The following is a 16,552-nucleotide window of genomic DNA, read 5'->3' as shown; positions in this document are numbered from 1 at the left end:
TACTACACTGTTCAAAAAGAAAGTACACTCATCCGAAAAACACACATTAAATAGGAAATTATTATCATTCGCCACTCGTTCATTCATAGTTTCACAAAATTGCAAACAACGATCAAAATCGTCTTCGTTGAGTTCTTGTACCAACTGAATTTTGTAAGGGTGTTTTTTTTTCCTTTGGACACTTGTACGATTCACGCCGGTCTCATTAGCTAATTGTACTCAGCGTACATGACAACTTGACCCAATATGAATACCTCCATAGCTTCATTTACTACAGGATTTTCCCTCTGTCTCTTTTTATTCATAACGGAACCAGTTTCGCGAAATTTTGCTACTAGCTAGCGAACAATTTTGCCATAAAGGTGTTTGTCAGGATGGCCTTCATTGAATATCTGCGCAACCCGATACATTCATTATTTTTAAAATAAAGTTCGATTATTTCCACTTTTTATGTAAGTGAGTACACCATAATTGCTAAAAAGTTTAACGATATTGAGAAGAACTTCAATGCACAAATCACAGAACCATGGTACAAAGAATACAAGGTATGATCGATAGCGGCTCCAATTTCGTTCAGTTCGCGCATACCACCTGTGACGTCACTAGGAAAATAATGAATAAATACAAAATAAAGAAAGTTGACAGGAGATCTGCATTTTTTGGGGTTATGGTTAAGAATTGTTTATTTTTAAGACTTTTTAGTTCGTTTAATTTAATAATTACTAAAACCAGCAGTTCCAAAAATATATTTAAAAATAATTATCTATTAACATGGATTTGGACGATAATAATAGGTAAGAATACTAAATTTATTTCTATATTCGGTATAAAATTGTTTATTAGGTTTTTAGTTTGCGATGTTTATGGTAAATAATTTTCATGTTCATTGCCTCTGAATTCACATGAGGACAGAGATGAGGATATCTATGGAAAAGTAACCACAAGAGGAATTGTTACATCATTTAAAAAATGTTGGGAAGTTGAAGTTTCCCATCGAAAAGTAGAAAATGCCAATGCAGATGAATGTATTGTAATTGTGATAGAAGTAATTCCAAGGGTGAAGTCTATTATAATTAGTGACCTGTGCTTCTTTTTATATGTAGATGTTTCAGGTTTTGAGAATAAATCGGTTGAACGAAACCCAAAATTTAGAGGAAGTATTTGCATACCCAGAATATGACCATCAAGGATTATATAGCTCAAATTTCCTTTAATGGTAGGCAATTATTCAATGCAAATTAACTTTTTAAGTGACTGAAATATTAAATAGTTTACAATATGGTATATCACTAAAAATATATTACTTTTAGGTACAATTAGTGCCCGATACATTTCAAAAAGTAGAATATTATTTTATATTAAATGAAGTGTTGTACCAACAATCATTTTATATTAATACCGGAGATTAAAAAATTACAGAATAAATAGTTCTTTTTTTTATACTACAAAAATAAACTATAGAATACAACAGTATTTAAAAAATAAATAAAAAGTTAAGTCCCGGCCGAGATTCGAACTCAAGTCTCTCGCTTCCTATCCCGACTCCTTACGCACTGCTCCACAGTAACTTGCTTAGCGATAATTCAATGACGGTATATAAACAAAAAAACAGGTTTATAACAATATCTTGACGATTTGAACTGGCGCGCGGAGAGTGCTGACCAATAGCGCCAGTTATCACCTGTGACGTAGCGACCAACCTGCGCAATATCATACCTTGTATTCTTTGTACCATGTCACAGAACAGCTATCTAGCAACTACCGCATCCGATCGTTCAACGTTGTGGCAAGTGAAAAAATGCGTAAACATCTAGAAATAATAAGAAAAAACAGCAAAATGGTCCATCAACTTATCATTTACTCTGATAAATGTTTAAATAAACTTTTCAAATTTCAATCCTCCATATTTTCTCAATGACTCGACCGATTTTCAAAAACGAAACGGGAACGTATAGAGAATAGAAAGCCCTTTTCATTGAGGTACCACTTAACCCCCCTTCCCATTTGAAAAAAATTGGGAGATGACACCCCCGCTTAGAGGGTTGAAGATTTTGCAATCATTTTTGGGGCAAAAGTTGCCCCCCTCACAAACAAAATTGACGTGTTTTTGAATTTTCTGAAAAAAAAAATACCCTGGCCGTTATGCCTTGCGGAACGTTTTCGATGGGCCACCCTGTATATCTCCTGAGCGTAGTAAAACAAAATCGATTAAGATATTCATTTAGAGTTAACTACCTGTTACAAGTGATTTTATGTACCTGAAAATAAGTACCTATGTATCATTCACAATTCACATGCATTTTATGAGTATTTACTGTGGTATTTATTTAACCCAGATAGGCAATCAACATACAGAGTGACAATTTGAAAACGAACAGTATTTAATATTGCCTCTACCGATGATAGTATGAAAATTTGGCAAAATACGTCAATTTCCATATCAAGGGGGACAATTTTTGAGGCATTAGTTGTAGCGATGGGAACTATCGAATGAATTAGACTATCGAATGGTTAATGAATGAATGATTTCAACTATCGAATGGTTTTATTCGAATAAAATCATTCATTCATTTGTATACTAAAGCATATGTGACAACCTCGCCGTGCGACTAAATGGTTATCGTTGAGCCACAACTATCGAATGCTTTTGATAAATAAAATTTAGTATTCGTTTGATTTTTGTATGCGTCGGTGCATTATTAGTTCTTCCAAATTTTTATAACTTCGCCGTATAAATACTGTGCTATTTTTGCGTTTATTAAAATAGTTAAAATACTAAAATAGTAGTTATTTTTTAATTTTATTTATTGACGATTGTGGGCATGTGCAGGTGGTCAAAATTTTTCCGAAAATTTGTGTGGTTTTCCGTAGTCCGATCTTTCAATTATTTAATTTTATATGGGAAATTTTGAGAAGTAGCAATTTTTAAGAGAGATGAGATGAACTTACAATTAATTTTAAAAATACATATTTGTATTTTAGATGTTTTAATAATATGAATTAGTTGAACTTAATAATCATATTTAAGTAATGTGGTTGTATAATCATATTTAAGTAAATGGTTATCGAACTCAAACTATGGGGTGAGAAAATTAAAATGAAAGTTTTACACGTGCCAATTTAAAAAAAAAGTTAACGATGTTTATATTTTGTTTATGCTAATTCTCTTACATGTAGTTTTTTGCGAAGAAAAAATATTTCATTTATTTTTTAAAGTAAATGCCAGTAAAAGTAAATATAATTTTTAAATAGTAATATAAAGCACCTAATATAAATAATTTTGATTTCTAATTTTTTATTTATATTTTCCTTCCATTACACTGCATGCTGAGAAAATTAATAAATGTTTATATTTCATGATTTTAAAATGTGTTGTTAATATAACAAATTAGTTCTGTAATTATTATTATTTAATAAACTAACGTTGCCAAAAAATTTAGAGACTATATTATTTTTAAATAGGATCTAATATAAATAATTTTGACATCTAATTTGTTGTTTATATTTTGCTACTACTTAAATGAAAATATTTATATTAAATGATTTTAAATTTTGTTGTTAATAGGTATAACAAATTATTACTGTTACTACTACTTAAATGAAAATATTTATATTAAATGATTTTAAATTTTGTTGTTAATAGGTATAACAAATTATTACTGTTATTATTATTTATTAAACCAGTCTTTGCTAAAAAACATTAAAAATAATTTTCCTACATCCAAAATAACAAGTATTATTGCAGTGTAACAACAGAATATTAATAAAAAAAATGCAGAATATATAGTATGTCTATATATTCCCTAATTAACTAAAGCCAAACAATAATATTCTTTGCTAATATCAACTAATACCAAAATATGGCAACAGCGTCTTTCATAATGTATTTTCTGTGTAAATACTAGCACCTCAATAAAAAAAATAATGTGTCCTTATCTATATCTGACTCCGCAAAAAATCAAAGATGCCGGCTTCTTTCATAGCATTCCCACCGACCGCTGTCGGGTTTCTCGGAAAGAAACCTACGTCGCCGGGCGACAACTAAAATTCAGTTAATATTTTATTATAATCGATCCTGACGAATGAATGAATTTTATAAATGAATGATTTTTGCTGCCGAAGTACTAGAATACAATATTTCAAGGCAGATGACGGATCTATTCGATAATTTTTATTCGAATAGTTTTCAACGAATGTTTTCTTACTAACTATCGAATTATTCGAATGAATTGCAACTATCGAATGTTTCGATAGTATTCATTCGATAGTTCCCACTACTAGAGTTAACTACCTGTTACAAGTGATTTTATGTACCTGAAAATAAGTACCTATGTATCATTCACAATTCACATGCATTTTATGAGTATTTACTGTGGTATTTATTTAACCCAGATAGGCAATCAACATACAGAGTGACAATTTGAAAACGAACAGTATTTAATATTGCCTCTACCGATGATAGTATGAAAATTTGGCAAAATACGTCAATTTCCATATCAAGGGGGACAATTTTTGAGGCATTAGTTGTCGTGTTACTTTCAACCCCTTGACCACCAGGGCACATAACCTAAAATTTTAAATAGCAACACTTATTTTTCATTTACCATTTTTGTGTTTCTTATAGAATTCTACATAAACTGCATTATTTTATCATTAGTTTATCGAGGGTCACAGTGCAGTACCTCGTATCATTTTTGATAGGATTTTTGAGGAAATCCAAAAAATATACCTAATTTTACATTAAATTATTATTTTTTTGATGAATAATTATCTTATAGAGCCGAAATATCAATGCTCTATTATCAAATAAAATATTTTTCATTATTTTTGTGAAAATATTGCTAAAATCTTTTAAAAAAATAATAATATTTTTTTTAAAAAAGTCATATGAGGTCCTGCCTTGTGACCCTAGTTATGTAGAATTTTATAAGGAATACAAAAATGGTAAAAGAAATAGGGGTGGCCATTTAAAATTTTAGGGGTAGGTGCCCTGGGGGTCAAGGGGTTGAAAGTAACACGACAACAAATGCCTCAAAAATTGTCCCCCTTGATATGTAAATTGAGTGTTTTGCCAAATTTTCATACTATCATCGGTAGAGGCAATATTAAATACTGTTCGTTTTCAAATTGTCACCCAGTATAAGTAAGACGTATACTGACGATAAGTATTGAGAGTGGGATGAGGGTAATATATAATACAATACTCATTCTCCCACCGGAAATGCATTTATCCATTCCATATTTGATACGGATATCGCTAAAGAGCTTTGTGTAAACATATAGTCCTGGGTCGATATCTTACAGCAGCTACACAGGATGTTACTAAATAAAATCTGTAGTATATATTGATTTTATTGGGAAATAAAATGGCATTTTCTTATAGATAGTAGAAATCGCGAGAGTTTTTGTCTTTTTGACATTTTTTGATAATGTGTATGCCACCTTAAATTTTGATGTACAGGGTGTCTCACTAAGAATAGCTCTCGGCTGTATCTCGAAAAGTATAAGCCGTAGGTCTTACGGAAAAAAAATATTGATAACTAAAGGGGCTATGAGAAATTGCTGGTAATTATTTTCAAGTTTGTAAAACGGCCGCTAGAGGGCGCAACTGCTATGGAAAATAAGAAAAACATTTTTTTACAGAATTTTGCCTAGATAACGGGTACTATAAATAATAGCTTCATAATCTTCAGTAAATTTTGGATTTTTTTGTTAGAACCATTTTTCCCTATCTGCTAAAATAAAGTGGTGGGGGAAGGTTAGATCTATCTTTATTTAAATATTAATAACTCCGGACTGGATGATCAGAATCCAATAAACAAGGGCTCGTTTAAAAGAGCGTTTCTTACTCTATATTATACTATAAAAATAATAATAATAAGGTTTTGAACGTAGACGCTACGTTCAAAACCGGCGCTTTTTTACAATTTAACAAACATAGGGCGTTTTTTCAAAAAAATTAAATACGATACTATATGTAATTTTAGCTGACAGTAAAGAGTAGTAAAAGCTTAAAAAGTCAGCGAACACTACATCTTGATATCTTCTTTCAAACCGAAGATATTAGCAAAATTATAATAAATACCAAAAAATAAGCCCTTAGTTCCCTTATTTTTACAACACGGTATCAGTAGCTCTCTTGATTATGCCCATTTTAACAAAAAAAAAATAAGATAGAAACAGTTAGTTTATTTTAAAATCGACAAAATACCATAATACCAGATGTATTAATATCTAATAAATAAGAAATTAATAACAGTGAACAAGAAACAATGATTCAGTGAAGGCTTTGGAAAAAAGTTGCTTTTGACGTAATAGTATAAACGTCAAATTGTTATTAGATCAACATTTTGATAGTCTTAGCAGCGCTTTTTATCTTTTAATTGCTTTTTCAAAATGCCTTTATTATTCGAAATAGTTCAGTGCAGTTGTTGGCATTTGAAAAAGCAAACAAAAGTTAAAAGACTATTAAAATGTTGATCTAACAACAATTTGACGTTTATGCTATTACGTCAAAAGTAACTTTTTTGCAAAGCCTACCATGACTTCACCGAATCATCGTTTCTTGTTTACTGTTATTAATATCTTAATTATTAGATATTAATACATCTGGTATTATGGTATTTCGTCGATTTTAAAATAAACTAACTGTTTCTATCTTATTTTTTGTTAGAATGGACATAATCAAGAGGGCTACTGATACCGTATTCTAAAAATAAGGTAATTAATGGCTTATTTTTTGGTATTATAATTTTGCTAATATTTTCGGTTTGAAAGAAGATATCAAGATGCGGTTTTCGCTGACTTTTTAAGCTTTTACTACTTTTTACTATCAGTTAAAATCACATATACTATCGTATTTAATTTTTTTGGAAAAACGCGCTATGTTTGTTAACTTGTAAGAAAGCGCCCCTAGCGTCTACGATTAAAACCCTATTATTATTATTTTTATGGTATAATATAGAGTAAGAAACGCTCTTTTAAACGAGCCCTCGTTTGTTGGATTCTGATCGTCCAGTCCGGAGTTATTAATATTTAAATAAAGATAGATCTAACCTTCCCCCACCACTTTATTTTAGCAGATAGGGGAAAATGGTTCTAACAAAGAAAATCCAAAATTTACTGATGATTATGAAGCTATTATTTATAGTATCCATTATCTAGGCAAAATTCTGTAAAAATCCTATTTTTTTTATTTTCAATAGCAGTTGCGCCCCCTAGCGGCCGTTTTACAAACTTGAAAATAATTTCCAGCAATTTCTCATAGCCCCTTTAATTATAAATATTTTTTTCCGTAAGCCCTACGGCTAATACTTTCCGAGATACAGCCGAGAGCTGTTCTTAGTGGGACACCCTGTACCTAATATGTTTGTTTACGTTTTCATCAGGGTAGGACTAAGGATTTGATATTGAAGAAAAATCGGCATAATTGGGGACGGGCTACAGAATGACACCCTCGACGTTTCGAACCGATGCCTCTAAGTGAACAAAATCATCAGGATTTTTCCTAATTATGGGTCGATGGGAAATTGGAACCAAACTCGGCACGTGGATAGAGGTACCCGAATGGAGTCCTCAGACGGACAGACGATTATTTTAGTATAAATTTTGTGAAAGCGAATCAAACTATTTATTAATTTTTAATTTATTACTTTTTCAACGTTTCAAACTATACTTTTTCAAACATGTTCTTCAAATTCTTCAATTTAATAGCGGTTAGTAAGGAGTTTTGGTTCAAATATGCGCACATAGTGCACACACATTTTTTTTTATTTGCAGAAACTCGAATAGAATCAAGTATTAGCGAGTGCGTTTTTATTATGGACTAAATTGGAATTTTACGAATTTTCTTAGAACAGTGATTTCATAAATTACATATTACAAAAAGACGCAATAATTTCTATTTATACTGTAGATAAGTGACACCTATCGTCAATATTGACTGAAAGATTTAGTTAAACGACATAATAAACCGTACCATTTATGTACAGGGTGGGTAAATAATTGCGCAAAGTGGATTCCCATACTTAATGTTGACGTTTGTGAAAAAATTGTTTACCAGAATTAATATATGTATTGATATAATATAAAATAGTGAAATAAGGTAAATAGTTAAGAATGTCTTAAGAAATTTACCTTTTTGATTCAATATACTTTAAGTAATTCTTGATTAATTCTGTATACAGGGTTGTTCACCACATACGACACGGAGTAATGTAGCTAAACGATTAGATTTTCACAAATTGTAAGTTTTGGGTTCTGTGATGGACTATTAGAGCTACAATTTAAAAATATTTTTACAAGATATAGAGTGTCTCAAATAAATATAAAATATCAAAGTTGTATTTTTTTAAATGGAACACCCTGTATATTATTACATTTTTAGTTTCTACGATTAAAATAAAGGTAAATTTGATTAAGGTTTATTACACTTAAACCTTACCGTTTTTGAAATATTTTCAATTTTGTGAAATTGCAGTAAACATTTTAAGGCTTCATTTCTCCAAGGGTATCAAAGTTTTTAATACTAAATATTTACTGAAGTTTATTTATTGGTCACTTATTGTGTTGCAATAATAAAAATAATCCTACCTCATACAGAGTATCTAAATAATTAGTTTAAATAAATTCTAGCTTCAAGCGCCAATAACTTCTTTAATTGAAATGGAATGCCCTGTGTGTATATTTTAGGGGAATCAGATGTATAATTTAATTTTCTATCAAATTGTATTATACCATTTTTCACCTATTCCTTCAAGTTTTCGTAGAAAATGCATTTTCTTATAATTTAGACCTCATTTATCAATATACCCATGGAATATTGACATTTTAGATTATTTTTAAAGCAACAAATGTACAAAATGTACAAGCTGGTAATATTATCGTTTTTAGCAAGATGATAATATCACTAGCCCATTTGTATGCAAAAAGAACTATTTAAACCTTTATAAAAGAGTATACCATTAATTAAATACCTACAACACCATTATTTTCGCCCAAATACTAATTAATTACATACTTAATTGTGTTCGTTAATAAATTATTCTAAATAAATGTACGCTGGTTCTATAATATATCTTTTGCTATGCTCTCCTGAGCAAAGTGCGGGCTGTCTGGCTGCCGGTAGACTACTGCGGTTTATTACTGCGCATCACATCTGTACAGGGTATTTAATTTTAGTGTGTTTTATGGGATTTCTCGTTTATGAGTAGTGATACAATGATGCGATTTTCACATTACTTTGCTACTATTTCATGAAACTAAATATGCTACACATAGGTTTTTCCTAGCCTCCTTAATTCCTAAAATGCAGGGCCAATTTGTGATGCGCAGTAGTGAACAGATATTGAATACAGATAGGATGCGCAGTAGTGAACGCAACGTCGACAGACAGCCAGACGGTCAGCGCTCTGTTCAGGAGAACATAACAAAAGATATATTGAAGAACCAGCTTTCTTAAAATTCTCTCTCGAAAACGTTGCTAGCTCGAGTATAAGTAAAACAGCGAAATCGTTATGAAAATGAAATTATAAAATGACACCAATAACAAACAAATCGTACATCCGATGAACGGAGGCATGAAAATGCAATAAATTTACAAACTGCGTAATTTTCTAACCAATCGAAGCCTTTAAATTCAACCAATAAAATTAATATCGTATCATCGTATCGTCGGATGCATGAAAATGAAGCTTAAGGCCGCGGTGATTAATCTCCTCCGATACATTCTCCATTCTACACCCTGTATATTCAAATGACTCACCTGAAGGTATTTTCCCATTTGTTTCCTGCCTACAGGCATCCTGGAAGCTATCCCCTTCCCCGAATGCAGGTAGCTGCCTAGGGGAACGTAGTTTCCGCACTGATCGAGGGGCGTTTTTACCTCGTCTTCCCCTAGTTTTGTCTCCGATTCGCAGATCGTGGACGTTTCGACGATCAGCGAGGACGGTTGGCGGTCGAGAGTGGCATTTTTCGGCCGATTTTCCAGCGAATGGAGATAGGAATCGTTGGACGTCAACGTCCGCACGTGAAGGTTAGTCGCGCTGATCACCAGTTCCGAATCTTGAAGGTTGGACAGAAGCTTGTGAACACCTGGAGATTAAAAACAAAATGTTAAAGAAATAGAATCATTATCTTTACGAAATATCCACTACCTAAGTTTATACAGGGTGGCGCCTCTCATATGCCGCGGAAGCTCCAAGGAGAACGGTAGTTTATATCGAAATCAAAAATTAAATTTTCGCAGCATATGTAGGCCATATGACTTCGTTATAGCCAACTGAAAGCATTTTATAAAAATATATAGAATTTTACAGGGTGTCCACCAAAAAGAGTTACACATCAAAGTTCTGTTTTTTCTAACGAAACACCCTATATATTAACTGATTTTCGGATTCTAGGAAAAAAATAAAGGTCAGTTTTATTAAAGAAGCCTGTACCTAAAATATATTTGGATTTTGACATATTTCAAATTTCGTGAAAATGAAGAGTAAATTTTAAATTTCAATAACAGCTACTTAAATTTTAGTTAACCTTGTATAGCTTGATAACATCACTTCATTAAATTATTGAATTAAAATATTGTCCTTTAAACTCGGTAAAAAGCGGTCAGATATGATGAAAAGATATTGAAAAGTAATTGTTCAGTATATTTTTTAAAGCCTACTTACCAATTTTTAAAAATATTCAAGGCTTTTTCAAAAATTGTCAATTTTTTCCATGGTATCGAAAATTAAAAAAAACTAATGGAAAAAAATCGTTAGAATTGCACTAAAAAATGAATCACAACAAACTAGGTACATGACTTTGTTTCAAACAATAAAACCTTTTTTAATATTTATCTTAAACCTTTTTGTTCTTATCTCAGAATCGAATGAGATAACTGACTGAGATATATCTCAGAATTATCTAAAGCTCCTTCTACACATAACGTTTTAAATGTCAGGTAAGACGGATTATAAACCGTGTAGGCGTAAAACAGTGTATGCTCTACACTGGAAGCCTAAACTGCGATTTTATGGATTATAAATCGAGTATCCTATCATTATAATTAAGTATTATTATCGTTTGTTGATGTTTACTCTAGTAGAGATAGTTTTAAGTACTGAAGTATCGGCTATTGCTACTTTAATTATTGAGCATGGTAGAGATCAACTTTTGGACCTATAACCATCTAAAACCATATCTGCTTGAGTAGCTGCACAACAGACAATAATAATATGATTTTTCAAAGAGAGTGACATTACATAAATCATAAACACTATTTTAGAGGTCTGTTGACTAGGATCAAAAGCAAAGGCATGGTTTTAATATAAAAAATACGAAAAAATGTTAGTGTGGTTTTCAAAAGCGAATATCTCAAAAAAATACCAGCTATTGAAATGAATCAAAAAATAAACTATCGAGAAAAGATACACCTAGATGATAAACTAATTTTTATATTCCTTGCTTTGTTAACTTAGCAAGAGCAAGATCTTTATCTACCTACCCCACGCTCAGAGTTAGTTAAAAGTTCAATATTATACAACTCGAAAAAAATGCACAATCACCTGCCATTTGAAATCAAATCCATAACATCATTTTTTTCATTTCGCAAAGCATTGAACTCTTATTTACTAGACAAGGCTTTCTACGCCGTAAATGAATTATATTTGAATTGAAAATCGAATTTGATCTTGAAAACACTGGTCTAATGTTTGCTATTGCTATATTTACTAATGACATCGAAATTAATTTATTTAGAGGTTATTTAGGAGAGGAATTATTTAGAGGATATTTTGCTATAAACTGGCTAAATATTTTTGAATATTATTTTAAATTTTTTGTTCTTTGACATTGTAAACATTTATAAATGTTTATTTTAACAATAAGACTGACAATATTATTTATATAATGTTTTGTATTATCTTTTGTTTGTTTGTTTGTGTACCTTGTTTTTATCTACTTTGTTTGTTAGTTTACCTTTGTCTACAAATTGAAAAATTTTTTGACAATAAAGTCATTTATTTATTTACTTACTTCACAGGGTGTTCCAAACTTTCACCAAAATATCAACATTTTGTTTTCCCTCGTATAATTGACAGATGAGAACTTTTATTTATAATTTAGAAAGACATGCTAAAAAGTCAAGTAATTTAGATACAAATTGCTTAAAAAATCATCAAAATGGGTCCACTAGAACATCTACAATATATAAAATGCTAATGTTTATCTGTGTCGTCTCTACTGAAGTAACGACCTACTCTAGAAAGTTGCTTTTTTACTAAAAGATAGCTAATTGGCTCTTCTAAAAACTGTCATCGCCGGATTTTTTGGTTTTCATTTAATTAAAAAAAAATATTTTTTTTTGATGTCGTGGCGGATGCGCCAGGCTTCAACTAGTAATATATGAAACTTTAAAATACATTAGCATAAGGTGTCCGTTTTCGTGCCAGTGAGTGTATTATAAATTCAGTTATATTTTGTTCAGTGTAGGCAAAACGGCAGTTTTGTTGTAAAACCGAATAATCCCGTCAGTCCTCTAGTTTTACTTGTTACGTTTTGACTGAACAGAAAAGACTGACAGGTAAAACGTTACGTGTAGGCGGAGCTTAAGGTACTCATTTAAAAATCATATTGAATTTTTTTAAATTTTGAAAATGATAACCTTGCTCTAATTGTTTTACATCTGATATCTGATAGAATGTGACGTCTTTGTTTTAGTATCTTAAAAATACAATCAATTTTTTATAAAAAGAAATAAATTTTTTACTGTCATAAGAAGAATTATAAGATTGTAAATGATTTAATTAATATATTTTATTCAATACTGATTATTCACAAATTAAAAAAATACATATTTTTTATAAATAATACAACACAACAGAAAATTATGAAAATTTACCCTCCATAAAAAAATCACAATCACTTTTATTTATCCACAGAAATAACACTTAACCACAGATATAAATCGTTTTTTAATTTAAATGTAAAGTACATAATTTTAAGACGTATTTCATTAAACTGTCATCTAATTAGTAAATTTACTTTAAAACTTGATGCCCTTATCTTATCTTCAGAACAACTAGATAAATATAAATAAAAGTACTAGCTAGTATCTAATAAGCATTAGAAAAAAATGTTTAGAACAATGGACTGGTTTTATTAAATCCATTTATGACAGATTTGAGGTAAACAAATACCATAACAAACATAAAACTGTTAATCACAAAGTGTGATCTCATGGGAAGCCCCAACAAAAAAACGTTGCCAAATATTGAAAAAAGGACAATATTAAGTCTGTGCGTAGCCAAATATAACTGTATAAATAAACAAACTAAATTGTTTTTGTAAACAATGATATTTTCTGTACAGGGTGTCCTATTTTAGTTGAAATCATACGGTATCTCCGTTATTAGTGAAGATAGAAGGGTGCCGTTTGCATAAACCTGTCCCACTTTTTTGTCAAACGGAAGATGCTGTCAACAAAATTTTCATAGCCCTCTTCGTTTCTGAGCTACAGGGTCTTTTCGAAAATTTTGCAGTTTGGGACAGCCTCCGTATCTCCGTTATTATGGATGAAAAATTATGGATGAAGAATACAGTGGCGTAGTCTGTTTTTCTACCAGAAAAATATTTTTGAAAATATGAACTAAAGTTATGTTTTTTCAAATGGAACGCCCTGTATATTTATAAATAATATACAGGGTGTCTCAGATTTTAATCGGGAAAATTTAATAGACGATAGAACTTGCAAAAATAAAACAAAAAGTTCATATCAACTTGTAAGATTTAAAGCTTCCTTTTGGAGATACAGGGTGTCAAAGTTACTTAAAAAAGAAAAGAAAATTAGGATATTTGAAAAACCATTTTATCGATTTTGATATAACTTGACCCGTTTATAATACTTACTATGGGACTTAATTTGAGGTAATTAGATTTAAGTTTAATGGCCAGGGGCGGCGGTGGGGCATCACTATTAAATTATATTAAAGGAAAAAATAGGCACGACACTGCTTTTTTAGAAGTTTAATATTATTTTTGAATTTAGTAATTAAAAATATTATTTTTTTGTCCCCAGACTTTTTTGTCTAACCAAGATCCCAGCCGTTGGCCGTCGAGGCCGCCTGACTTAGTGCCCATGGATCTAATCCTATATATAGATTTGCGGAAGAATAAAGGTTCTTTATTCTTCCGTATAATCTAGAGAAGAATTAAAAAATACTTAGCAGTTATGAAAGGTTATCTTTCACCCCTACTGAGTTAATGAATTCCGCGAGAAATGTTCAAAAACTGCCCCGTCTGTCCATAACAGAAGACGGTCGAAACCAAACCAAATCGGACACCTGTAGCAAAATCTCATGTCTTGGTTTGCTATTTATTTTTATTGTTATTAGATATAGTTTAAATGTGTTGATGTTGCTTAAATATATTATTTTAAATTGTTATAAAATTCTGCATCTCTCATACCAAATATTATTTTCGTTTTAATTGATGCTCACAGCTAGATTTTTTTTGCATTACAGCCGGTGCCTAATTATTTACAGCGGGCTAATTTTTATATACTCTATATCTCGAAGAGGAATCGAGCAAAATATCAAGTGTGTTATATTTTTGGAAAGGTAATTTTAAATTCTTTTCAATAAATTAAAAATATACAGGGTGTCCCATATAAAAAATTAAATTTTCTATTGATAATTCTTAAATTATTAATTTTAAAAAAATTATACTTAAACCATTAAACTCTACGTAAAAGGGTGTTTTGGAAATGTTTTCATAAAAATACAAAATTTTCCATGGCAAAAAAGTTACAGCGATTTGTTAAAAATGCACATTTTTGAAGAACACCCCGTAACTCCGAAACGGTAACAGATATCGATATGCGGTTTTCACCATCATGTTTTTGACAAAAATTGAGCTCCAGACACCGATATTAGTTTTTGTCTATCTCCTATAGAAAAGCGTGTTTCCATTTAAAAGCGTCGAATTTGACCCACCCTGTACATGGCGGATGCATGGAAGTACACGTTCTGATGAAAAAAAATTAGAACGGCACTGATAAACCGGAATATCGGCCATTTTTGGTCCCCATCTTAATCTTTTTATTCAAAGATATTTAGTCATAAACTCACCTGGGGATAAATCTAAACTCTCGTTACTCTTGTTCAAAATATTCATTTTCTCAGTGCCTCTGAGACTCCTATACCCCATCCTGTTCCTCTTGGAGATCAGAGTCTCTTCGGAGCTGAACTTCTTGCTGATCTCCTGCTCGGGCACGTGGCTCAGGATCTTCTGCACGCAGGGCGAGAGGTGGGCGAAGTTGTTGAGCTGGTGAGATCTTCTGGTTTGCGTGGACGTTTTGAACTGATGGGTGTCCTCCTCAGGGTTGTGGTCGCGCTGTTTCTTTTGGGTGAGGTACGCGTCGAACGCTCCCATGATACTGGGCATCAGGTCTGGTGATGATCCTGCAACGAAAAGAGAAAGAAAATTATTAATTATACTGTCCTTATTAAGAAAAAAAAATAGTGTGCACTATTTGCCACTTTTTGTAAATAATTTTTTTTCTCTCGATTTTGTTCTCTCGCAGCCATGTCAATTACATATTCTTATATAGAATTGAACGCTCTACAGAAAAGATCTCTTACAATTTTTCGATAAAGCTACTCGTTCAAAAGCTATTCACGGTTAAAGTTAACAACTCGGTAAATTCCTAAATTCTTCAACTTTTTGACAAAATTATGATTATTTTTGAAAAATTTAATCTATTACTGTAAAAATATACCGGGTGTTGCATCGTCGAGCGGGACATAGGAAATCCCATGTAAATTTTAATGAGGTCAATTATTGGCTTCCCTAATTATTTTAGAGAATAATTCTATTTAGGTTTATTGAAGAGCACTAAAACCCACATTCAAAAGAATAACTTTAGATATTTTTTATTAGCTCGTTTACGAGTTATCGCCGATTTCTTTTTAAATATTTCTCCTTTCTTATGGCCCTGTATTTACTTATGAGCACCAGTCAAGGTAAAAGATAACTGTCAAATGCAGTTGTCATTTCAGAAATTTATCTATTTAATGCTTTTTTATTATTGAAAACTCATTCCTACATCGAAAATCTTAAAGATGTATTTATAAATACAAATTAATATGAATTAAAGTAAAATAAAGTAATCAATTACAAGGTTAATTATAGTATTATTACAATACTCAATAACTTATTAATGTAGGTACTATTAAATTGTTAGAACTTTAGGATTTAAGAAGATGTTCAAATATTCCTCCATCGACTGCTAGACAATAACCCAGGCGATCATAAAATTCTCTTCTTACATTCGCTAGTTGGTAAACTGAAATTCTATTACATTCGGCAGAAATAGCATTTTTTAACTCGTCTAGATTTGGGTATTTTTAAAAAATACCCAATATAATAAAAATAAATAATTTGGCGAAATATCAGGAGACCCTGCTGGCCAATTTACAGTATGATTTAGGCCAATAACGTTTCCGTTAAAACTATTATCTAAATATTTCCGAACAGCCAGGGTACTATGTGCCGGGCAGCCATCCATTTG

At 31.1% G+C, this 16,552-nt stretch overlaps 1 protein-coding gene across 3 annotated transcripts in view; it reads right to left on the bottom strand.

The window, feature by feature from the left end:
- The window catches only part of LOC115875224 (pleckstrin homology domain-containing family G member 2-like), a 178,196-nt gene that overhangs the window by 22,979 nt on the left and 138,665 nt on the right, over positions 1-16,552 (bottom strand). For 2 of the 3 annotated variants that reach the window (XM_030890635.1, XM_030890636.1), the window contains exons 2-3: positions 15,111-15,443; positions 9,764-10,092 (exon numbers count right to left, since the gene is read on the bottom strand). In XM_030890635.1, the coding sequence (XP_030746495.1) occupies positions 9,764-10,092; positions 15,111-15,443 (662 nt within the window). Of the gene's footprint in view, positions 1-9,763; positions 10,093-12,883; positions 13,003-15,110; positions 15,444-16,552 lie in introns of those variants that run through there. The other variant, XM_030890637.1, reaches the window with a different exon arrangement.

Source organism: Sitophilus oryzae, unplaced genomic scaffold (genome assembly GCF_002938485.1).
Source record: "Sitophilus oryzae breed Bouriz unplaced genomic scaffold, Soryzae_2.0 scaffold_1356_pilon_pilon, whole genome shotgun sequence".
NCBI lineage: Eukaryota > Metazoa > Arthropoda > Insecta > Coleoptera > Curculionidae > Sitophilus > Sitophilus oryzae.
This window is presented reverse-complemented; position numbering and strand designations above follow the sequence as displayed.